Source organism: Erpetoichthys calabaricus, chromosome 10, assembly GCF_900747795.2.
Source record: "Erpetoichthys calabaricus chromosome 10, fErpCal1.3, whole genome shotgun sequence".
In the NCBI taxonomy this organism is placed as follows: Eukaryota; Metazoa; Chordata; class Cladistia; order Polypteriformes; family Polypteridae; genus Erpetoichthys; species Erpetoichthys calabaricus.
This window is the reverse complement of record NC_041403.2, coordinates 152,195,384-152,221,922: the sequence shown is the minus strand read 5'-3', so window position 1 is coordinate 152,221,922 and position 26,539 is coordinate 152,195,384. Positions and strand designations below refer to the sequence as shown.

Sequence of the window (26,539 nt, the reverse complement as noted above, 5' to 3'; positions counted from 1 at the left end):
CTACTAATGTTTATGCACTACTGCTCTAGCGTCCGTTATTGTAACGGGCTTAATGACTAGTTTATTAAAATAAAATAATAATAACAGAAGAAAGTATAATAGAACATGTAAATAGATAGCAAAGTCTTGATGTATATATTTAAAGTTAGAAAGCTTGCTGAAGGTCAGCAACAATGTCAAAAGAGCTTGTTGTCAGTCTCGCTTAGCCCATGTGGAACTCCTTATCAGCCTGAAGAAATTCTAGAGACATTTTGTCAGCCCCCCCCTTACCCGCGGACGTCCAAAGCCAAACCCAACCCCGACGTCTCCTCCTTTCATATGGCCATAAAGTCTGGTGTACCACTTCTAACAGTAGAGACTGCTACCGCCTAACCGTCATGTTTGAGGCAGGGCTCCATCTCTAGTGTTAGTTTTATTTATTTGCTTTCTGTTTTTTTTTTTTTTTTTTTTTTTTTTAACTATTTTCATTAAATAAATTGTCTGCATAAGTTTCTCTATGCTAATATTTGATTATATTTCGTTATTTTCTTTGTCAATTGCTTTGTAATTATCATTCTCATTTCTTAATAGATAGTGTGGGGAACAGCCTGGACACAGACAGGTAGACATGATTTTAAAGCACCACACACGTTTATTTACAACTATTTACACAGGTGAGACACACACAACCCAGTGCCACAGCACCAGTCACCCCAAAGTCCTGGCCTTTCACAATGCCTGTACTCTTCTGTCCGCCTCCACTCCTCTCCTCCGACTTCTGTCCTCCTTCCACCCGACTCCAGCCATCGAATGGAGGGCGGCGGCCCCTTTGATACACACCCGGATGTGCTCCAGGTGCCTCCCGATTAGTTTCTGCCGGCACTCCCCAGTGTGGCAGAAGCACTCCGGGTGTCCCTGGTCTCCTTCCCCCCCAGTTCTTCTGGGTGTGGCGAAGTGCGGAGGGCCAGGGCTCCTCAGGCATTGGGGTGCCCCCTGGCAGTGACCATGGGCCCCTATAGGGTTGAGCTTCCAAGCTCAGTTCCCGTGGTCCCCAAAGCCACCAGGGCGGTCACCCCCTCGTGATCTGGAGGAGGCGTAAGCCCTCCTCCGGCCCTTCTGAGTGTCCTGGCTGGGTGCCACCCCCAGTTGCTTGCCACGATAGATAGATAGATACTTTATTAATCCCCAAGGGGAAATCCACATAATCCAGCAGCAGCATACTAATAAAAACAATATTAAATTAAAGATTGATAACAATGCAGGTATAACAGACAGTAACTTTGTATAATGTTAACGTTTACCCCCCCCGAGTGGAACTGAAGAGTCACATAGTGCGTGGGGAGGAACGATCTCCTCAGTCTGTCAGTGGAGCAGGGTGGTGACAGCAGTCTGTCACTGAAGCTGCTCCTCTGTCTGGAGATGATCCTGTTCAGTGGATGCAGTGGATTCTCCATGATTGACAGGAGCCTGCTCAGCGCCCGTCGCTCTGCCACAGATGTCAGACTGTCCAGCTCCATGCCTATAATAGAACCTGCCTTCCTCACCAGTTTGTCCAGGTGTGAGATGTCCCTCTTCTTTATGCTGCCTCCCCAGCACACCACCGTGTAGAAGAGGGCGCTCGCCACAACCGTCTGATAGAACATCTGCAGCATCTTATTGCAGATGTTTGAAAGATGCCAGCCTTCTAAGGAAGTATAGTCGGCACAGAGCATCAGTATTGGCAGTCCAGTCCAGTTTATCATCCATTAATAATAACAATTAATAATAATTGTTTTATCGGCTCCTTGCAATTCTCTGCTCATGTTCAGCCTAAAGGGGTGGTGCCTCCCAAGGATGAGCTAATGAGGCCCAGTATGACATGATGGAAATGTTTAATCTATTTATTTTTTTTTTTATAGCTGGCTTTACAATCTTTTCAAGCAGTCAATTGATAAAGCTCTTCGCAATGCCCTAAACAGTCAGGTAGGCTCGTTTAATTTTTAGTTGCTTTCTCACACAACTTAGTTCTGCTCTTTTTGAACGTCTCACTTACTGGCCTCTTGTTGTGTATACAGCTGTGCACTGTGGTGTCAGGAGCCATTGAAAGTATCAAGCCTCATCTGAAGACATTAAACGGTATGGCGCACGTGTTTTTTTTTTCTGTGTTTCTTCATAGATCTTTCCTGGCTGAACGGGGCTGATGCTTTGAAGTTTTGTGGTCAGCTCACTGCTCCCCCATCAGATGGGATAAGCCAAAAGATGTTGTCCTCCCCAATTCGTGCTATGGTTTTGTTTTGTGAATTTTTTCCTAATTTTGTCATTTACTTTTAAGCTTTGGGGTAATAGGAATTCAGTTCTATGTATTTATTTCTTGTTCTGTTCTGACTTTGTCCGGGCCTAAAGTGACTCTGTTTTACCTTTTACTATGCAAACCATAGCAGAAGGCCCCAAATCCCAGATTTGTTCCGCACTCTCAGTTCTCTTAGTTCAGCACTCTAAGGTGATTACACAGAAGACCAGAACACACAGGAGAAAGAATTACATAATTATACATGTATTATAGATAATAGGCCCAAAATATAACAGTACAAAATAATACAAATAGAACCTGGATAATAGAACACCAGGTGGCTGTCTGTCTTAGTATGTTGGTTGGTCTCTGGTCAACGCCCTTGGATGGACGGGTCTTCTCCATGAATTCAGGTGCTGAGAGAGCGAGAACCCCACATACACACGCACACACAGATGGCCTCTTCACAGGACAGAAAATATCAGAACGAGAGAGTCAGTGGCAAGCAAAGCTCCACCTAGTTTGGCTCTGTAGCCCCTGACGCACCTCCTGGACCAGTGGGGCTGCACTATTTGCTAACAAAACAGCTCAATCACTACCCATCCCCCAGTTCAGCTCCTTTGCTCCTGCATGGAAGCATCATCACTAATTTCAGACAAACAGCAAAGACATGCTATACAAGTAATTAGGACGTAAACTGCCTCTTAAACTTGCATTCCAGTCCAGGGTTTCTTCCTGGGGTTTAAGCTCATATTCTGTAAAGTGTCCCTCTTGTAAAGCTTGTAGAGACTTACAAAGACGACTCAGATACAGGGAAGTCCTTGAAGAAAACCTGCTACACAGTGCAAACCCCCCTCAGCCTAGGGTGACGGGTTACCTTTCAGCACAACAGTAATCTGAAGCCTACAGCCAGGACAACACTGCAGTGGCTTCAGGCCAAGTCTCTGAGTATCCCAGTCAAAGTCCAGACTTAAACTCCATAGAACATCTGTGGAGAGACCTGAAGATGGCCGTTTACAGACGGCAATTTAAAGGGAGGATCTGCCGGGATGAATGGGGCAAACTTCCCAAAATCAAGTGTGCAAAGAGACTTCCCCAAGAAGACGCGCAGCTGTAATTGCTGCCAAAGGGGCTTCTACAAAATACTGAATTATGAGTTTGAATACTTCTTCGAATTAGAGATTTCAGTTTTTGATTGTAATTACAATTGGAAAAATTTCTGAAACGTGTTTTCACTTTGGGTTATTGGGCAAAGATTGATCTATTGAAGATTTCATTTTGAACACAAAGTGTGCAGAAAGTCAAGGGGTCTGAATACTTTCTGAGTGCACTGTAAACAGAAGGACTTTACAAAATGTGTTAAACAAGATCTTTAGGTATCCTTTCACTAAGTTCTAAAAAGTGTGATCAGTTGCTGTTAATGTTCAATGCTCACGGGCAACTGAAGTGTTTCATTCAGTGCTGGTTTAAATCTATATCTATACTAATTAATAAAAGGCAAAGCCCTCACTGACTGACTGACTGACTGACTGACTGACTCACTCATCACTAATTGTCCAACTTCCCGTGTAGGTGGAAGGCTAAAATTTGGCAGGCTGATTCCTTACAGCTTACTTACAAAAGTTAGGCAGGTTTCATTTCGAAATTCAACGCGTAATGGTCATAACTGGAACCTCATTTTTGACAATATACTGTAATGGACAGCAGCTTGATGGCCGTGGGAGGCGGAGTTGAGTGTCACGTCATCACGCCTCCCACGTAATCACGTGAAAAGACTGTGAACTCAGTACGGAGAAATGAAGGAAGAGCCGCAAACAGCGAAGAACAAAAAATTAATTAAACAATTGAGAAGGGAGCGAGTGAAGCATACAAGCATCTTCATAAGGGAAACAAAGCATGGTGTAAAACGTAAGTTTAAATTAAGTTTATTGAAACGCTCCCGTTGCGGATTGCAATAACATATTCGCGAGATAAAAGAATGCAGTAGGGAGAAATGAAGGAAGAGCTGCAAACAACGAAGAACAAAAAATTCATTAAACAATTGAGAAGGGAGCGAAACAATAAGAAGCCAGCGAGTGAAGCATACAAGCATGTTCATAAGGGAAACAAAGCACGGTGTAAAACGTAAGTTTAAATTAAGTTTATAGAAACGCTCCCGCTGCGGATTGCAATAACATATTCGCGAGATAAAAGTTTAATGAGAAGACACAAGGTATAAACGAACCACACGCCGTAGCGCAACGTTACGGGCAACAGTTTCAACCATTCTATGATCTGCTTCTCGCAACTGAAAGATGGCACATGGCGGATGTTAGCCGACTTGCTGACCGCAAAGTTAGGGGCTTCAACTCTGGCGCTGACGATAGAGATTCGATTCCCAAGAGGGGATGAAGTGAGTGTGTATGCCTGATGAGCCCAGAATTAGGGAGAAACACGTGTCGCATACTCTTTGCATTATTTGAAAGTAAACTATTAAAACCATTCTATGATCAGCTTCTGGGAACAGAAAGAGGGCACGTGGCGGATGTAACGCGACTTCCTGACCAACCACAAGCGTTACCTGGCAGGTAACCACCCATACAGTCAGATTGTGATTCAGAAAACGAATGCCATGAATGTAATTACCACGATCTACATACTGTCAATTAAACGAAACACACGCCGTAGCGCGACAGCTGTGAAAAGCGAGGTTCAGAAAAAAACAGATCCTTAAATTGTTATTGGTATACTGTATTTTCGATCCGTTTAAAAAGGTTTTCTTTTCTTAAAAAATTAAAAGCAGTACTTCGCCGCAACGAAGCGCGAGAGTTTGGCTATATATATCTGCTTCTCACAATTAAAAGAGGGCATGTGGCGGATTTTAGACGACTTCATGACCAAACATAACTATTACCTGCCAGGTGGGGTTACCACTTTTAATACAAAAAAATAAGGGACGCATACTGCAGCGGGTGCCACATCTCAGTGCCAACACTTTGCAGACTCTACTTAAAAGACCCGCCCTCCTCACTGGACAGTTAAAAAGACCAATCAAACTAACAATGACGTCAAGTATTACCCAATCAAAAGTACGAAAGAAGGCATCTTCATAAAATGCGTGTGGGATGATTTGCATGAGACGCTGCTTTAAAAAAAATGATAAAAAAAATACGGGATAAATCCCGTCCCGTATTGATTCAAAACGGGACGCGCAATTTCATTCTGAAATACGGGACGATTCCGTATTTTAAAGGACGGGTGGCAACCCTACAGTGCCAGGTAACCACCCATACAATCATATTGTGATTCAGACTAGGAATGCAATGAATGTAATTACCCCGATCTACATACAAGGCGAAAGTCTTGCAACATTCAAAGATGATGGTTTGGGATAAGTACACCATACAACATAAAAGAGCTTATGAAGCCTTGAACCAAAAAAAGCAAGATCTCAGAGATCGTAAAAAAAAAAAAAATAGGAGGTAATGTCGTTTTACTCGCTGTAGATTTTAGTCAAACATTACCAGTTATTCCACAAGGGAGACCAGCAGATGAACTCAACGCGTGTTTAAAATCCATGCTTCTCCCACGCTCGGTTATATGTCGCGTGTTCTCGGGTAGGTACACCAAAAAATGTATACATTTAAGCATGTAATGGGCAAACAAAAAATGAGGTATACCCGAAGGCACTGCAGTAGTACTCAATGTAACTTTACTTCTTAAATGTTAATGTTTTACTGTTTAATAATTTATACGCTTCTTATATGTTGTTCAAATTCTTTTATCAAAATACCAGTGACAGCGCAATGCACGATAACATGGAGTGAATACACCATACGCATCAGCCCACGGCCGCCCTGGTGTGCGCAGATACGAGTTGATTCTAAAATAAAATAAACATAAAGATAAAAACCCAGGATTGTTTCCTGCCTTGTGCCCTGTGTTGGCTGGGATTGGCTCCAGCACACCCCCGTGACCCTGTGTTCGGATTCAGTGGGTTGGAAAATGGATGGATGGATGGATGGATTTTACTGTTTAATAATTTATATTTATATGAAATGTGCTTCTTATATATTACTTCATATTCTCATATGATAATGATGTTAATGTTGTTTATATTGATTTCTATGTTATTGAAACTGCATGTATGTGTGTATATATATGTGTGTGTGTGTGTGTGTATATATATATATATATATATATATATATACTAGCAAAATACCCGCGCTTCGCAGCAGAGAAGTAGTGTGTTAAAGAGGTTATGAAAAAGTAAAGGAAACATTTTAAAAATAACGTAACATGATTGTCAATGTAATTGTGTTGTTATTGTTATGAGTGTTGCTGTCATATATATATACATAAACACATACACATATATATATATATATATATATATATATATATATATATATATATATATATATATATATATATATATATATAATATATGTGTATGTGTATATGTATATATATATATGACAGCAACACTCATAACAATAACAACACAATTACATTGACAATCATGTTACGTTATTTTTAAAATGTTTCCTTTACTTTTTCATAACCTCTTTAACACACTACTTCTCCGCTGCGAAGCACAGGTATTTTGCTATTTATCTCTTTATATAAAGGAGAGTTGGGATCCGAGAGACTGTGTTTGTGTGTTTGTGGAGGGATGGAGAGTTAAGGCGGGTGTTGGAGTCACGTGATCATCTCCCCTCCCATTCACCTCATTTCATTCACTTCATTTCGCTCCAAGCTGAGCTCCTCAGCTGGCGCGGTCTTGCTGTTCTTGATTTGCTTTTCACATGGCCAAGTATACGTTGCATGCTCAAGAGTAAGCTCAGCGCACAACTTGGTCATATTACAACCGGAGGGGCGAACTGACAACATGGTATACAAAGAGATCCTTAACAAATAATGATTGGTATAATTTCCCTCAGTTTATTATTTAAAATTTTAAAGCAGTACTTCGCCGCTGCGAAGCGCGGGCATTTTGCTATATATATATATATATATATATATATATATAAAATATGTATGTGAATGTATGTATGTATATATGTATGTCTATATATATATATATATATATATATATTATATATATATACATATGCAAATTTACATATCTACATATATATATATATGTATATGTAGATATGTGTATATGTAGATATGTATATATATGTATATATGTTTATGTATAGATATGGTTACATAACCTCTTTAACACACTACTTCTCCGCTGCAAAGCGCGGGTATTTTGCTATATGTGTATATATATATATATATATATATATATATATATATGTGTCTGTATGTGTATATATATATATATATATATATATATGTGTGTATGTATATGTATGTGTATATATATGTTGATATATGTATATATATGTGGATGTCTATATGTATATATGTTGATATGTGTATATGTAGATATGTAAATTTGTATATGTGTGTGTGTATATATATATCTATATATATATATATGTGTATGTATATATGCGTATATGTAGATATGTATATATGTTTATGTATATATATGGTTACATAACATCTTTAACACACTACTTCTCCGCTGCGAAGCGCGGGTATTTTGCTAGTAAATTGATAAAAATACAGAGTAACATCTGCCTAACAAAGGCCGATATTGAATCTGTCAGTTGAGATGATCATTTAGGTCGAGGAGTTTTCTGGTCCTGCCAAAATCCAGTCACGCGTCTATTATGGAAAAACAGCTGTGACCTAAAGGTAATGAGGTATCACTTTTACAGTTTTCTCTTTTTGTATCTTTCAGTGCTGGTCAGGGTGGATCATTTTGCCGAAGTGGACTATTCTCTGGTACTGCCTCCATCGATTACAAAAAGCTACATCGATCTTGGTGTCAAGGTAAACACAGGGGTCACGATGCTCATCTACAGGGCCTAGAAAAGTGCTGTAAAACTACTGTATTGTATTACGTCCTCCCTCATATCATTACGATTACTCGGTATGGAGGCCTCCTTTAGCTATATTAATGGCTGTCCTTCTCTCCTTGCGTTTTATCGTCTGACTAGCCAACCCGCGGCGTAGCATACGCCGCATAATTATGTATTGATGGGTGAACAATTCCTGAAAGACATAGTTGTCCAAATGGAGTGGGTTTGAGGATACGACTGTAAGTGAATGAAAGGATGGAACTCTGGAGAGAGCAACATACGCACCTCTGAGCCACGTTCGGGCCGGGTGAGGTATCCCATGTTGAGTCAAATTAAGCCAAAGGCGCCACACCTGGTGGTGCCCTTCCGTCAATTCCTTTAAGTTTCAGCCTTGCAACAATACTCCCCCCAGAACCCAAAGACTTTGGTTACCCGGTTGGCTGCCCGGTGGATCACGGGAATAACGCAGCCGCATTGCCAGTCGGCATCGTTTATGGTCGGAACTACGACGGTATGTGATCTTCTTTGAACCTCCGACTTTCGTTCTTGATTAATGAAAACATTCTTGGCAAATGCTTTCGCTCTCGTGCGAATTGTTGTCGTGCGTGTGCCGTGGTCGGCTGCTTAGTGAATTGTTGGTGGGCGGGGCTCGGTCTTGCATGCGTCTTGCTTACCATGGACTTAGTGAATTATATGTATAGTGTGGCAGACGGCTGGGTGCCACCCCCAGCCGGGACGCCCAGGAAGACAGGAGGAGGGTTCATGCCTCCTCCAGAACACGAGAGGGCGACTGCCCTGGTTCCATTAGGGGCCACGGGTGCAGGGCTTGGAAGCCCAACCCTGTAGGGGCCCGTGGTCACCGCCAGGGGGCGCCCCCATGTCTGAAGAACCCGGAACCCCAACACTTCTGCCACACCAGAAAGTGCTGGGGGGAAGAAGACTGGGAACACCCAGAGGGCTTCCGGGAACACAGCTGGCACTTCCGCCACACAGGGGAGTGTCTAGGGATTGTCGGGGATCACCTGGAGCCCATCCGGGCACTTATAAAAGGGGCCACCTCCCTGCAAAGAAGGACTGGAGTCGGGTGAGGAGTGGAGGCAGGAGAGAGGAGGCGGCCTGATGAGCAGGCAGAGAGAGTGAGAGCCTGGACTTTGGGGGACATTGGTGCTGGAGGCACTGGGTTTGTGCACATTTTGGACTGATTATTATGTATAATAAACGTGTGGTGGACTGTACAATGGTGTCCATCTGTCTGTGTCCGGGCAGCTTATCACAATAGATATTCTTGTTACTTGTACTCTATTCCGTGGTCATTTTCCCATCAGCCACAGTCGTCATTTTCCAAGTTTAGTTTTGTCAGGAAGCTTTTCAGACAGATTATTAATCCAAAAGGAATTTCAGGATCCTTAACGTTGATATTTGCCTCACCTGTAACCGGCTCCCTTCTTCTACTTTTTCCATCTTTAATTCCCGTTTGTCCCCCATATACTTCTTCAAAAAGCTGACCGATTGACTTTTGTCTTACGGCCGTTGCTCATAACCTTCCATGAACTGCTTATCCTTCTTGGTGAACACAATGTTCGCTTTTTGTCATTAATCTCAACGTTGCGCATTTTGTTGCTTGAAACGAGCGTCTCCTGCACAGGTTTTCACTCGTTTTGTTGTGTTTTTAGGAATCGTCCAATGATGTTATGCAGTTAACCGATTTCTAAACAATTTATGTAGTGGAATCTCTTTTTTAAGCTTGAATTTGGGATCAGCTGTAGCTTATTATGTGTGTAACCAAATGCAAAAAATATGTAAAGATAATAATAATAATAATAAAAATTACATGAATATAGAGTGCTTCACATAGACTGGGGTGAACCACTTCAACCACCATTGACGTTATGTTTTAATTGGCCCTAGTTTGAATATTCTCAATACATCGCAATCCATTGACTCTGTGTCCTTTGCATTTAAAACTACCATTATTAAGCCTGTGCTTAAAAGACCTAGCTTGGATCCAATGATTTTGAATAACTATCGACCAATTTCCAACCTTTCTTTCATGTCTAAATTACTTGATCAACTTAATGCCTACTTGTCTGACGATAATCTTTTTGACTGAATTTCAGTCTGGCTTTTGGTCCCGTCATTCTACAGAAACTGCTTTGACCAGAATAATCAATGATGTGTTGTGTCAATAAATGGACGATTGAGGGTGCTGTTTCCCCGTGAAACCCAACAGACAGATGCAGACACTGGTTTGAAAGCACCCAGAAGTATTTTTATTTCTTCAAAGTGCCCCAAAGCACCTCCACCACCATAAACAAGTAATCACTAATAATAAATGCACACTTTCAAACACAATAATTCTCCTCTCCTCCCAGCAGCTCCGTCACACTCCCTCCCAACTTCGGCTCGTTTGCTGGGTCTCCCATAGTCCTTTATATAGTCCTTGACCCGGAAGTGCTTCTCCTCTTCTGTTCACGTGACTTGTCAGCACTTCCAGGTCAGATGTAGTATTACATTTTTCTTCAGCCTCAGGGCTCTAGCAGTGCTACTTTATAAGAACTGCATCTCCCAGCAGCCCTTGCTGGGGTCAAAGGTGGCCACAGGTAGTTAAAAGGAGGGCAAAGAGAAAAAAAGTTTGTTTTGTTTTGGGTGCGGTGTGTGTTGCGGTTATCTGTCGTTTCTGCCTGCTGTTATTGGAACTCTAATCTTTGTGTCCTGGACTGTATTCGTTTGTTGGGGTCTGGATTGTCTGTCTACCTGTGCACTGAGAACTGTGTTGGATTATTTGGTTTTCTGGAAGAGTGGAGCGCTCCTGAATCAACCATCTGATTTCATCCACATCATCAGTAACTACCGGTAGGACTGTATTTTTCCTTCTCCTTTTCAACATACAGATTGCTGGACTTAACTTGGTCACTTTTCATCTTCATCCTGTTTGGTTTATATGGACTTTGCTGTGTGGTGTTTGTGTTTATATGTAATATCGCCGAAGGGGTCAGGGGTGGTATTACTGATTTCATTAATTATTTTGTGTCATTATATTTGTAATTGTTTGCCTTTCCCAGTGTGCTTTATTGTCTCTGTTGTGAGTGTGTGTGGGTCGATCCAAGGCTGGGGACGTTCCTGGGATCTCTTCTTTATTAAAATAAATAAATCACCGTCATCTTTGACGGTGTGAATCTTAGCGACCCCTGACCGCTGCAGGGCTATACGGGAAACAAAAATCCCCTTGTCTCCCTGCAGCGTCACATGGTGGCCCCAAGCGTACTCAGCAGGGTTGTGAAGCCAAACTCAATCTTTCATGATGCCCTGCGGGAATCCGGGGCGCCTCTAGGCTGCAGGAAAAACGCCATCTAGTGTCCTGGATGTGTCAGCCGGGATAAGCGGTCGGCCGTCTATCACAGCTGATCACTGTTGGTTTGAATTTGATGTCAGTGTTGCTGCATCTCGACTTAAGTGCTGCTTTTGACACTGTAGACCGCTTGGAGAAACATATTGGCATCCAGGGGACGGTACTTTATTTATTAAAGGTTTCAACAATAGAATCTCTGAATTGTCTGAAGTGAAGTTTGGTGTATCCCAGGGATGAGTTCTTGTCCCCATGCTTTTTTCAATCTATATGCTACCCCTTGGTGACATCATTTGTACATAAGGTGTTAATTTTTATTTTTACGCTGACGATACGCAGCTATAAAGCCAAATGACCTTTCCCAACTGCTAAGTTTAGAGGCATGTCTTTCGGAAATTAACAAATGGACGAGTATGAACTTTCTGCTCTTAAAAGCTGATAAAACAGAAATATTGGCTGTTAGACCAGCCAGATATGGACATCTGTGTGAGGGCTTGAGTGTTAATATTGATGGCTGTTCTATCTGTGGAAATTCAGTCATTAAAATTCTTGGAGTAAGTTTCGATAATCGTCTCACACTCCAGTCTCATATCGAGACTATTACTAAGGCAGCATTTTTTCATTTTAGTAATATTGCAAGAATCCGATCTCTTCTGTTTCTGTGTGATACTGAAACACGGATACCTGCACTTTCGTTTTTCTCTAGACTTGATTATTGTAATGCCCTTTCCTCTGGTCTTCGTAATTGTGCCACTAGAAGTCTTCAGCTCATTCAGAATGCTGCAATCTTGACAAAAGAGAAAAAATTTGAACATATAACACCCATTGTAGCTTCACTTTACTGGTTACCAGTACAATAAAGAGCTGATTTTAAAGTTCTTCTTTTAACATATAAGGCCTTGCATGGAGCTGCACCTCCTTACTTAGCTGAGCTAATTACACCCTACACTCCGGTAAGTCCTCTTAATGCTGGTCTTTTGGTCATTCCCTCAGTTAAGAAAACACCAGTTGGTCAAAGAGCATTTGCCTGTCGTGCACCTTATCTTTGGAATGGCCCGCCATTTTGTGTAAGAGAAGGCCACTAAATTGAGCCTTTTAAATCAAGACTTAAACCCGACCTTTACTCCCTTCATTACAATGTGCTTTAGAATTCAGTCAGGCCTATCATCCTTGAAATGTTCCTTATTATACTTATTACTCCTTTGTTGACACACGTTTAATGTTTTAATGTTATTTTATCCCAGTTTTATTAGTTATTATTCCTTTAACATTGATGTTGTTTAATTTTAATTTCTGTTTTTATTTGCTTATTTTATACCATGTCTCGTGTAGTCTTCTAATTTGTACCGTGTATTGGGACGGTGCTGCATGGTGATTTTGCACTTTAGATAAAGTTGGCCTGGATAATACAACGGCATTTACATTTATTTGCTTAGCAGACACTTTCGTCCAAAGCAACTTACAAAAGAGGCCAACATAATTGAGCAATCTGAAAATTTCCAAAATTTCGAGATATAATCAAGCCAATATGGTAAAGGATCTCAAAGGAATGTTTTCACCATCTTGTGAAGGCTTTTTTGAGGAGAGTGTTCCTCAGAATTTGCTAAGTGAGTGTATATAAGCGGTGACCGCTGAACCGCAACAGGGTTTTTTTATGTTGCAGAGGCTGTCAGATGAGCGCCCGCTGTATTAAAATATGCTAATTACAGTATATAGTTTGCATTTAAAGTTCTCCCGCGGATAAGTTGGGGCTTGATTTTACTGTATAATTTCCAGTATTTGATAATGTCGGTCGTATAAGTCGAATTTGTAAAACAACACTATTGGTCCAAGAGATTATGATATGTTAACGCCCACCTCTCTATTGTGCTTACGTGACCACACAGTGATACCCAAAATATTGTGAAGCAACGTTTGCACTGATTTGTGTTTTTTGTATCTCACCCCCTCATACACCTTTATCGTAAGAGCATCCCTTATCTCCGATAGAGCGTTCGATCAGAAGAAAATATGAAGCTGGTTTTAAATTAAAAGTCATTGAAGTGGAGAAAGAAATTGGTAACTGAGCTGCTGCAACAGAATTCAATGTGTCTGAGAAACTGGTGGGAGATTGAAGGAAGCAAGAAGATCGTATTTTTGAACGGGTGTATAAGTTGGGGTCTGATTTTTGGGTTTCAATACTTGACTTAAAAGCAAGTATATACGGTACATGTCTCTACGGGCCAATGACGGCGACCAGCGGGGTAAGAGACTTGCTTGGCACCAAAAGAAAGTAACAAGCAGAATCTGACCCCTACCGCTTTGTGTCCTTCAGCGAGTCAAATCACTGAACTTAATTCTTGTATTCATGGCTCTTTCTCCTTGTCTCCCCCGTAGGGTGAGTTCTATAACATCGGGCAGCACCGGGAGCCTCCTTTTTCTGCTCCTTCCTTCAGTCTTCCCAACGAGGCCAGCAACATGCTATACATTGGCCTGTCTGCGTTCACCATCAACTCGGCCGCCTTTGTCTACAACAACGCTGGAGTGCTCCAGATAAACGTCACTGATGAAATGGTTGGTCTTTTCAATGTTCATTTGTTAGAGATTAAGACAATAATAAAGAACATTAAACATTTTAATGTTATACAAAAAAAAATTTTAGTACTTTGCCATCAAGAGTTTCCAGGTGTGAGTTGTGTTGCTTAAATTTACAGTAAGCTAAAAGATGGGCCAGTTGAGCTGGGGTAGCTTGTCCATCTTAGGATCTGACCCGTGACAGATCTCTCACCTTCCTAAGCAGCACCTTCTTATTTTTCTAAGTATAGCCTGCAGCATTTCAGTGTACTAGACGGGGCGATTTCTGAGAAATGCTGCACTCTGATCTTAAGATCTTATCTTTTTTTGTTCATGACAATCGATGGGACTTCCTGTAAATGTTCTTCGAGAGTAATCTGCTTTACGTTAGCCGGTGAATGGACATCGAGTAGCAGGTGGAGAGAAGCTTTTAGACGAGAGCAATTTAAAATGTTTAAGGGGCCGCTTCACACATCATCGTAGGCATGCGTCATGGGGGCGCACTGCTGGAAAGTTTTCATAAAGCACCAGCTACTCAGACATTAAAAGCTCTTAGAAATATTTACATTTACAGCAGAATACAACTTTACTGATATTTCACTTCTTTTCGAAACTTATTTTAAAATGGTGCTTTACATGCCTACTGTATCTTTGCACTTAGCTACTTTAGGTTTTACCAGCTTTGTGCAACAGACAGAAAGTCAGAGACCTACGAAAGACACCAAATACGATAAAGTGCCCTCCATAAGGTTTGGGACAAAGACTGTATACTGTATTTTTCCTTGATTTTCCCCTTTTGCTCCCCATTTTAAAATTACAACAAATCAAACAATTCAGACATTGTGATTGAAGTGCAGATTGCTGACTTTCATTTAAGGGGATCTTCAGACATTTGAGTCACACAACACTTTTTCAGGACACAGCAATGGCAGGTCTATTAAAGCCGTTGTTATATTTAGGACTTTGTCGCTTATCCCCTCACGTGCAATGACAACTTGAAGTCTCCAATTCATTGACATCACCAGGTGCTGAGGGTCTTCCCTGGTGATGAAGCCATCTTCTGCTCCTGCTTGTTTCAGGGGGGCTTGTCCCCTTAAGTTTTCTCTTCAGCATATGGTAGTTGGATTTAAATCGGGTGACTGACTTGGCCATTCAAAAATGTTTCCATTTTTTAGCTTTGAAAAACTCCTGTGTTGCCTTAGCATTATGCTCTGATCACCATCTTGCTGTAGGATGAAGTGCAGTGCAGTGAATTTGGAGGATTCACTGGAGCTTGAGAAGATCAGATGTTTTTACACCTCAGGATTCATTGTGCCACTGCCATCAGCAGTTCCATCATCCATAAAAAGAAGTGTGCCAGGACCTGTGGCAGCCATACATGCCCAAGTCAGAACACCCCCAACAACGCCATGTTTAACAGATGAGGTGGTCTGCTTTGGATCTCGGGCAGTTCCTTTTTATCCCCACTCTTTACTCTCGCCATCACTCTGATGAGGTTCATCTTTGTCTTGTCTGTCCACAAAACCTTTTCCCAGAATTCTCCAGGCTCTTTAAAGTCCTTTTACACAAACTGTAATCTGGCCATCCTGTTTTTGTGGTCTGCATCTTGCAGTGTGGCTCCTGTGTTTCTGCTCATGAAGTCTTCTGCTGATAGTCATCTCTGACACACACACATCGGCCCCCTGAAGACTGTGTATGAGCTGTCAGACAGGACTTGGGGGCTTTTTCTTTAGCACAGTGAGGATTCTTCTGTCATCAGCAGCGCAGGTCTTTCTTGGCCTACCAGCCCCTTTGTGATTACTGAGCCCACCAGTGTGTTCTTTCTTCTTCATGATATTCCAGACAGTTGATTTTGGTCGTCCTAAGGTCTTACTGATGTCTCTCATGGTTTTATTCTTGTTTCTTTGCCTCATAATGACTTCTTTGACTTTCACTGGCACCACTCCTATCCCCATGTTGAACAACGACAACTACAGACTCCAAAAGGTGGAAGCAGGCCGAGGTATCTTATGAAGTCATGAAACCCACCTGAGGAATCACAGACACCTGTTGTCCCAAACATTATGGTGACCTGAAATGGGGGACCATGTACAAAAAGTGTTGTGTGACTGAGCTGTGTGCAAATCCTCTATCACAATAACAGTAGAAAGACATCAAAAAAGGTTTGGGGCAGTCACCTGTATATTGTGCCCTGGCAGCAAAATGGGTTATTAGGTTGTGAGATGTTCACAGGTCTGAGTCCAAAACAGAACTGATCTTAGGGTTGTAAAGATGGTGACTTTAAAGGCCACAACAGGATGTGACATCATCAGTGGGGCCGCAAACGGAAGTGATGTCGTCAGTGGGAGGTGGAACCGGAAGTGATGTCATCAGTGGTGCCGGAAACGTGCGGGATTTCCTGTGGATGGTCTCCAAGGATTGAGAAAGTCAGTGCAGCTCGCCACCCCCCTGGTCAGGCATGGAACTTCTATTATTCAGGCCCTTTAGCTGCCTCCCAATCACACGTGTGTGACACCCCTTAAATGAAACTTTGCACTTTAATCATCTGAGTTATTGTGTGCAGCAACTGGCATTTTAAAAATCTGTTATCATCTATTCATATTTATGGAGCTTGCACAGAACTAACTAAATAAAGGCGGTTTCTAGATTCTTCAAGTGGATGGTTCTTCTGGGAACCAAAAAGTTTCTCCTAAACTTTTCAATCTGAGGACTCAAATTAGAAATCCGGTATTGTCCTGAGACCCAAGAAGAGGATTACTATCACAGTGACAACAGAGGCATAAAGGGACCAATAACAATGGCCATATAATAAAAATGTAACTGTTTTTGCTTCATTTCAAGCATATTTTCTCACAAAAATATTACTAAAGGAGAAAAGTGGAAGATTAACATATTGTTAAGAAACAATAGTCTGTGTATCCGTATTCCAAATCTGTTTGTTCAGAGCAGGGTCAGGGGGCAGCTGGAGCCTATCCCAGCAACCATAGGGTGTGTGGCAGGAACAATCCCTAGACTAAGATGCCATCCCATCACAGGGTGAACGCACCCCCACCATGGCCAGTGTAGTGCCACCAATCCACCTAACCTGCATGGCTTTGGACTGTGCGGGGAAACTCGGACAGACACTGGGAGAACATGCACTGGGGGCTTAAACCTAAAACAGCTCTTATCATTCAAAACAGGAATGGATTTTCATGTGTGGAAGTGCTTAGTGTAAGCTTTAGTAAGGCTGAGAGAAAGAACTTTGTTGTGGTGTGGCGTGAGGATGTCGTCATTTAGGAAAGCATAATATGAAAGGTCATTTAAATTTGTCATTTGACTCATGGCAGCAGTTAAGGAATTAAGTCAATAAAAAAAATCAATTAACCAATGCGGCTTAAAATGTGAAAATGCGTTTTTGATGCCAGAGGTCAGAGGAGAATGGCCAGACTGGTTCACGCTGATAGAAAAGCAACAGTAACTCAGATAAGCACTCATTACATCCGAGGCATTCAGCAGAGGCACAACATCTACAAAGACATCCTTAGCTTCTCACAGGAAATCTGACGTTTCTGTCTCCTTTGCACAATGCTGGTTCAAATCCCCCTTGAATTTCATGAATGGCACTACTTGGTGTCCATAGCATGCATTTAGAATTCTAGACTTTGAGGAGGGGTGCCTGAGGTATAACGGGTCCGCAGCTTTAAAAAGAAGGGCCAGGTTAATTTAAATCCGTTGTGGAAAGCATACCCCCCCAGGACACAGACAGACAGACACTAGAATGTCCAAAACACACTTCTTTATTTCTTCAAAGCACCACAATGCCTTCCTCCAACACTTTTTCTCTTTCTCTCCTTTCTTTCTTTCTTTTCTCTTTCTCTTTTCCTTTTTGACCTCCTCTCCCCTCCTCACAAGCTTCGTCTCCTTCCTCCCAACTCTGGCTCAGCTTCTGGAGGGAGGAGGTCCCTTATATACTGACCCGGATGAGCTCCAGGTGCTCCCCCTGACGACACTTCCTGGTGTGGCGGAAGTGTCAAGAGAGCCCCTAGAAGCACTCCGGGTGCCCCGGGAATTCTTCCGGCAGCACATCCTGGTGTGGTGGAAGTGCTGCCATCCAGGACTTCACGATTGTCTGGGCGCCCCCTGGTGGTGACCACATCCTCCGGGAAGGGATGAGTGTCCCAGCTCCGGTCCAGTGGCCCATAAGCTGCCCCCTCGTGGCCCAGGGGAGGTATTGTCCATCACGGGGACCATCCAGGCGTCCCAGCTGGGTAGGGTCCCCATCCATCTGGGACACCGTATAGCCATGCCATTCACTGTGTGCATGATTGCACGACCGCGAGAAGTTAATGAGGTAGTTGGAGCGAGTCGCACCTCCGTGTGCGATCGTTCTCAATTGCTTCATTGGCTTCCTACGTCGTGTGATTAAGACCCTGCGCCCACGGAGGTGCAGGCGGATGTGGATATATACAGGTTGGCACCAGGAAAGGGGGATGGATAGATCGATCGAGGGGAAGATGGAGAAAAAGTAAAAGAAAGAAATGGAGGTTGCAGGAAGCAGTGAGGAGCAAGAGAGAGCGCGAGCGTAGGCAGCTGGACAGTGAGCCCTAGCGGGGTGTTTGGCCAACACGTAGGGCAGTTGGTAGTGGTCGCTCCCGCTGAGCATTGCGAGGAGCAGGAGTGACCAGCAGAAGGATGACTCGCCGTGGAAGACAGCAGGAGTCGGGAGGCTTGGAAGGTAAGTATCGGTCTGGAGAGTGCTAAACCGAAGACAGGGATTGGGAAGCCTCCAGATCAGTCGAGTGGGAAGAAGGTCAGCTGCAGGTAGGGCGACTCTCTTGTTGCAAAGCCCAATGGGAGAAGCAGGGGAGCTGTCAGGTGAAAAGAAGACATCGGGCTTTGTGTTTTTAAAGGACTGCTTCCAGCTGTTGTTTTAACCTCGTTGTTTTTTTAAAAGAGTTGTTTCTAATGAATTTTAACCTTCACCATTTCATTTTGGTTTTTACTGGATTATTTATTTAAAAGATTTTGGAGACACTGCACTTATTTATTTGGACACTTTGTTTTTGTTGTTGTTTTTAATAAAAGCACTTGGCACTTTTTTACACCATCCCCTTGCTCCATTTGTTGTGCCTCACTGCCAAGCTCATCGGTGACATTACCGACGGTGTCGGGTTCAAGGGCTCCCAAAAACAAGATGGGGGGCGTGGAGCAGAACCCGCATCGTCAGAGAGCCCCCTCGGTGTCTAGATCGCGTGCCCCTCAAGTTACTAAAACAGCAGCCCTTGGTGTCCAGAGCACACGCCTCTCGAGTTTCTGAGGTAGGAATCAATATCTTAATTAAAGAAAGAAACTTATCCTCTAACAGGACAAATCTAATCGAACCTTTTAGTCTGTAATCAGGCAGGAGAAACGCTTGTCTGGCTGCGTCAATTATTACTCCTGCAGCACAGAGCTGAGGAGCGAGCATCTCTTACAGCAGTCTGTTACAAAATAAAAGGGGAAGCTCACACTTATTGAGAACTGAATTTACATAACAGTGCTGATTAATGCTTACATGGCATACTCTGATTGGTTAAAAGATGTAAGGTATTTAGCATAGAGCAAAAGCAGCCTAAGTAAAAGTCTTTCTCCATTATGTCCTTGTTCTTCAATATCTATTAGCTTAGATATTACCCTTGAAATCTCTGTGTATGTGACTACTGTCCAGTTCTATTGTTTCTGGAAGACATCTGCTGATCTCTTAATCATATATTTGGTGTATTACATCAACCTGCTCTTGGTACAATCTGGTCGTTGTTGTTCACTTGACCTTTATCTGGTTTCCTGATATGCCCGAACAGGAGTCTGACATTTATTAATCCTTTTATACTTCTAAGATGAATGCTATATTTTAATATGGAAAGCATATGAAAACCCTTTATCCTAAATGACTATGTGACCCCTAAGTCTAATTTTTCTTTGACACTTCATAAATGGCATGCCTTGGATGACGACACCCTAGGTGGCCACCTGTGTCACCAAATGGCTTGACCGGCTCTGCCTTTGCATTTTGGCAAGAACTCACAGTGGTGGTGATCAGTGGGTCATCTGCTTCATAAAATACAAAATGGCGTGCTCTAGCTGGCCAGGGGCTGATGTTGTTCTCCTCTTCCTGCATCTTAAATCCTGTCTCTCTGCGGTCTGGTGGATTGGCAGCATTAACCCTCCCGCCCCACCAAGGATTTGTTCAAATTTTGTGGATGTGTGCTGTTTCTGTTATTATTGTCTTTACAGTTGTTCTATTTTGACAGTTTATTTTATAAAAAACCTATTGGTGTTATTACTTCTATATACAGTGAACCCTCGTTTATCACCGTTAATCCGTTCCAGACTCAACCGTGATAAATGAATTTTCGCGAAGTAGGATTCTTTATTTATAAATCGAATATTTTCGCAGTTAGAGTATAGAAAACCTGTTTACGACCTTCTAAATACGTGTTTTAACATTATTAGAGCCCTCTAGATATGAAATAACACCCTTTAGTCACCATTACACTCGTATTACCCAATATATTAGACAAAATAAGAGAAAATAAGACATATTAGACATTACAAATATCATATTATTATTATTGTACTGTACATTTAATTACACACAACCACTAACCTATGAAGGCACAAGCTCAGCAGGAGAGTCTTCAGGTGGTGAAGTATCTTCAGCAGGTGAATTGTTGTCTTCTTCCGCTGAAGGAGTACTAGGAGTAGGCAGTGGGTGTCTGGGTGCGCGGCTGAAGAACATCTTGATAAGCAGTTGCTGGTGCTGTCTTTTCATATGCGTGAGGAGGCTTTTGTAGGGTATTGCCATCTTTGATCATATCCAAGAGTTTCACCTTGTCCTGGATGGTAAGCATCTTCCTCCGGCACTTAGTTTCATTGTCAGAAGGATTAGAAAAAGCAGCACGTTTAGGAGCCATCGTGGGGCTTAGATAAAAGTTCTCAGAAAGCGCATGCGTAGTGACATAAGCGTGTATGAGAAAAAATCGCGATAGAGTGAAGCCGCGAAAGTCGAAGTGTGATATAGCAAGGGATCACTGTATCATTGTTATTTAAACTTCCAAAAAAACATTTGCTAACAAAAAAGTATAATAATACAAAAGAATGTTCTTGAGGAACACCCTGTATTTTGCAGTTTCTGTTTCTCAAAACACAAAAAAATGGCATTAAATCATTATCATACAAGCTCAAGGTAGATTCCAGTGGAATTTGAGCAAAATACAGGCTGGCCCTTGCAATTTTCACGTTTCTAATTTGCAGACCTGCCCACATGCGGGTTTGTCATCAATGATATAAACAGAAATTATTTTGTGAGTTTGGCAACCTATTGTGGAAAACCACAGACAACACTGCAGCAACACTATTTAAATGAACTGCAAATCCCAGCAGCCAAGAAGAAGTGCAACTTTTTAAAGGGAGCCAACACATTGTTGGGCGTCTTTCTGTTTCAACGCTTGACTACAAAATTAGATTACAATAATCCCCACCGGATTACAGTTTTCTGTGGATTTAAATTGTGTCCCGTGTGCCCTTGTTCATGAGATTTCGTCTGGGTTGCAGTAACGTCTTCATCTGGGGAGCACTCCCAACTTCTACAAATCTTCACTTTAGGACTTTCAGGTGGCTGTTCGCAGGGGGGGGTTTGTGTCAGAACTACACCAACATCATCTGAATGTGCGAAATTGGACTGTGTCGTGAGTGTTTATCGTTTTCTGCTTAGTACTTTGTTTCTTTTTAATTTGTAATTATTTTTATCGTTTACTACCATAAATATACACACAAGTTCAATTTTGTAAAAAGTTACAGTTTACTAAAGTACAGTGGAACTACACACTGTGTCTGGGGGGACACCACAAATCTTTGTCTTTGCATCCAGCCTCACACACGTGATTTACTTGCGCAGTGATTGTTCGATCTCATGTTTCGCTCGACATTTTGCATCTTATTTAGTGTATCAAACTTAGAATATTGAGTAATCATAGGCCCAAAATGTATTCATGGATTTTCACATTCACAGAGGTCATGCGCTCCTAACTCCAGCGAATCGCAAGGGATAATTGTCTGTACTCTGAATCCCGCTTTGCTTTTCGGCTTTCCCAGAATCCACTGCTCTCCCTTTCAGCGATACGAGACTTTCAGGTTAAGATCTGTCAGCCGAGCAGGCTAACCAGTGACAAGTGTATTCATAAGGTGTCATTTCTGTTCCTCTCATTGGCCACCTGTGTTCTCATGCTATGTATGATTATTAATCTAGAAGAACACGTACAACCTCCTTCTTCATTACACTTTTTTCTTCTTTCCAGATTCCTAAATCATCTCCTGTACACTTGAACACCAAAACACTGGGGTTATTTGTTCCAGAGGTAAACTGTTTTTTTTTATTTCTTCAAGAGTGTCCGTCAAGTGTTTCCACTTGTTCTTAAGGGAGACATTAGCCATTGAGTGGATGAGGAATTAGATGTACAAAGGGGCATGATGGCTGACATGCCTGACTCCCATTTGCAAGGAGTTTCAAATCCTGGCATGGTTCCTCTTTGAACTTTGCCTGATCTTCTCGTATTTCCTTTGAGTACTCGAAAATTTCTTTTAAGAAACACGTGTCCATTATAAGGAAGGGTGTCCTGTGATTCCCAACTAATCTTTCAGGAATCCCATTAAAGCTGCCTGGGCTGTGCTCTTTTTGGTTTTAAGTCACCCCAGTGTGGCTTTTGCAGTGTTTTGGGTCACTGTCCTGTCGGAAGATTATTTCTCCTTCAAGTGACTTGCCAGCCTGGCATATGCAGTCCGAAATGATTGTTTCCAGACCAGAGTGTCACTCAATACCTGTGTCATTCACAAAGGAGGTGCCCGCTCAACACACTGCTATCTATTGAGAGCGTCCCATCTCAGCCGCTTATGAATTTGGCAGTCACCCATGCAAGGTGCTCTTGTGATTGGGCCAATGCACAGTAATAATAAGCAAAATTAAAAAAACAAAGAGCTGCAAAAATTAGGAAATGTGTTTGAAAAGAGTCTTGTCTATCTATCTACCGTATATACTCCTGTTTAAGTTCTCCCGCAGATAAGTCAGGACTTGATTTTACCGTATAATTTCCAGTATTTTATAATGTCGGTTGTATAAGACAAATGTGGAAAACTCACGCTATTGGTCCAAGAGATTACCATATGCTAATGTCCACCTGAGAGAGTAACCACGGAGTACACTGCCTTTTGTTTCTATGTATTGTGCCTACGTGACTACACGGTGATACCCGAATTATCCCGAAGCGACGTTTGCACTTTTTTGTATGTCACACCCTCATACACCTTTATCGTAAGAGCATCCCCTTTCTACGATGGAGCGTTCAATCTGAAGAAAATATGAAGCTGGTTTTAAGTGAAGTGGTGAAAGAAATTGGTAACTGCGCTGCTGCAACAAAATTCAATGAGTCTGAGAAACTGGTGCGAGATTGGAGGAAGCAAAAAAATTAAATTGTATTTTTGAACGGCCGTATAAGTCAGGGTCTGATTTTATGATCGACTTTTTGTGTTTCAACACCCGACTTATACGCGAGTATATACAGTAGTTAAGATGGATAGAAATCTAAATAATGAAGGTAGGCCTCATGTTTTTCATTTGACACATAGGTTGTCCATTTAGTCTGGTATAAGAAGACGCACCCAATTCCTTTCCCTTCCAGTTTTGCCTTTTCGTCCGAGCATCACTCATCGAACTGACCACTCTTGTAGTCGAAAGTGTTTTGCTGAGAAAATGCAGCAGAGGTCGCTACTTCTTCGGCCTGGTTTGGAGACTCCAGCCTTGTCATGTTGGGGCTTTAGTTGCCCGATGTACGCCGTGGATTGATCTTTATTTTCACTCATCCATTGCTCACCATGTGAAGTTATCAGTCATTAGCATTACAATTATAAACCTTATTCATGTGGCCCAAGCGGGTGCAGGAAAGTTGCTACCATGGTGCTGTTGCAGGACTTCACGCAGGACTTTAGAAGTCTCTTCTCAGTTAACCGCCAATTATATTCTAGAGAAAACAAAATTACAGGCATGCCCATCCAAATGGAAATGAGAACACACTTAAGCATCCGTGAGAATGTGGAATAAAGAGATCCTGGCGACTCCTGACTACTTTCACGTATGAAGTAACCCCACAGGAGTGACGGTCAGCAGAACTCCACACACTGCCAAAGCTGCAGCGCACCATAAGGTTTAGAAACCGAAGATCCTTTGTTCTTCTCTGACGTTTTCGTGTTTGACTTACAGGTGGCTCGGCGTTATCCGAACATGCCTGTGATCCTGAATGTGAGAGCTACCCAACAGCCATCTGCCAACATTCAGCCCAACAACGTCACCCTGCAGTCGATTGCATCCATGTCTGCATATGCCGTGCAGGCCAACTCCACCCTCGCACCGCTGTTTGACCTCAGTGTGGTAAAGATAAACATTTTCTACTCCTCCTTAATTGTGGGTGCAAGTGAAACATTTCAACACACTTGGGTTTTTTTTTAATTTGGGTTGAATGCTTTTTTCTGGTCAGCAACAGTATTTTGGTACATTTGCCTCACAGCTCTAGAGGATGGGGTTACCTGGGCACAGCGTCTGTGTCTTTATGGGCTTGTCTCTGGGCATTCAAGGCTTTCCTACCACATCCCAAAGGTGTTCATGTCAGGTTAACAGACTGCACAAGGTTGAGTTCCTGCTGGGGCAGCATCAGGTCCCCGCTAACCTGCGTTCGATTATGCATGTTGTGGCAAACAGTTGGGACCCTTGCCCAGCTGGGACACCCGTATACTCGAAGGAATGGTGGGAGAGAACATGTACAGGGGACTACCTCTCCTGGATCGCTAGATGGCAGCACCCTTGGGTTGTACCGGCACCATGGATTCCCACATGGCAAGGGCAGAGTTTGGGGGTGGAAAGTGAGGCAACCACCCCAGGCCCCGCGCCTAAGCGGGCCCTACTTTTGAGGTCCGCGTGTCCTGTTCGAGCAGATTTGTCAAGTTATATTCTCCAGTGTATATATATTTCAGATGCTTCTAAGAGGAACCCTTTTAAAATCCCTCTTCAAGGTCAAATTCCATATATGTACTTCTTTGAAAACATCCCATAGTCTGAATATTAATGCACAAAAACATGTATCGCTAATGATAACTGGCTGACCTGACATCCTGCATATTGAGACTCCGAGTATATTTGCAATTTGGGGACTTTTCTAGAAGGAGCCCTGATGATTTCTGCAAGATACCACATCGCATTTTGCACTGTCATGGTATTGTCATGAATTATGAATTGCACTTTTTTAATAGATTATATCATCATATTGTGATAAAATCCGCGTTATCTTGCAAAAATTTAGCTGAATACTGTAATGAGAAAATCTGACGTACGTTAACATTATTTTTATTAAATTTGCGCGCAAATTTATACAGTCCACACACACCAGTAACAGTGTTTGACATAACCGGACCCACGTGGAGTTGGTCAGCCCTAGGCCCCACACACCCCTACAGCCGCCTCTGCCACAGGGCATGCTGGGAGTTGGAGTTTGGTACCTTCGGGGGGTGCTGCAGGGAGTGCTGGAGCCCTACTTTGTCAGGTTTCTGCCTCATGTGGAAGTGCTTCTGGACCATGCTAACGGGCCACTGGAAGTACTCCCGGTTGCCAGATAAAAGAAGCCCATTGACTTCATTCCAGGAGCCAGGTTTCTAGGTGGGAAACGATTAGAAAGAGTTTCCCACGGAAAAATAAAATGTGTGTTTTGCAGAACTTGTGTCCCCATCTGTCTGTTTCAGGTTTGGGGAGCTGGTGCACCTCCTGGTGGCCACAAGGTTAAATATGGGATTGACGGACTTTTGTGTCATTTCAGACATCAGGCACATGTTACTTCCAGTTACGAGCAAGTAAAACATGACACCCAATACTGAGTCAATCCAAAACCCAGGGACAATTCTGTAGGAGAAATAATGCAAACTAAAAACACCTAGAAATGACAGTCCCATCAGTGTAGATGTTGTTCAAATTATTCACCCAGGCTGGGGCAACAGATGGAGCAATGTCTACCGGAGTCACTGGAGCGACAGAAGTGGAGCAAAACCTGAGTGGAGGTGCTCTAAGACTGAGAATAAATATCGATACCTAGACGGTGAGTGGAACTAAAAGTTAACCCCTGCACACATGCCACATTCTCCCAAATATTATTAGACAATCAATGAACAGCCCTGATAGACCCGAGTTTAATTGTCAATCTCATTTGTGTTCAAATTATTAAACGTGGATAGTAAACCCTTCACTTTTTGCACACTTCAACGTGTTGTAGATTTAATTTTAAATCAATAAATTCTGACACTTAATAATTCATAAAGACAAAGTGCAAACATATCTTCAAAGGATTATTAACTCTTTAAGAGCTGAATATTTTTCCAAAAAAGTCAGTTTTCTGAAAAGCACACAAAACAATGCTTTCACACATAACTCAACAT

The 26,539-nt window shown here is 42.4% G+C and overlaps 1 protein-coding gene across 2 annotated transcripts in view; it reads left to right on the top strand.

The window, feature by feature from the left end:
• The window catches only part of LOC114659560 (bactericidal permeability-increasing protein-like), a 64,756-nt gene that overhangs the window by 31,824 nt on the left and 6,393 nt on the right, over window positions 1-26,539 (top strand). For both annotated transcript variants that reach the window (XM_028812120.2, XM_028812119.2), the window contains exons 6-11: window positions 1,878-1,941; window positions 2,034-2,094; window positions 8,031-8,122; window positions 13,874-14,050; window positions 22,369-22,428; window positions 24,324-24,491. In XM_028812120.2, the coding sequence (XP_028667953.1) occupies window positions 1,878-1,941; window positions 2,034-2,094; window positions 8,031-8,122; window positions 13,874-14,050; window positions 22,369-22,428; window positions 24,324-24,491 (622 nt within the window). The remainder of the gene's footprint in view (window positions 1-1,877; window positions 1,942-2,033; window positions 2,095-8,030; window positions 8,123-13,873; window positions 14,051-22,368; window positions 22,429-24,323; window positions 24,492-26,539) is intronic.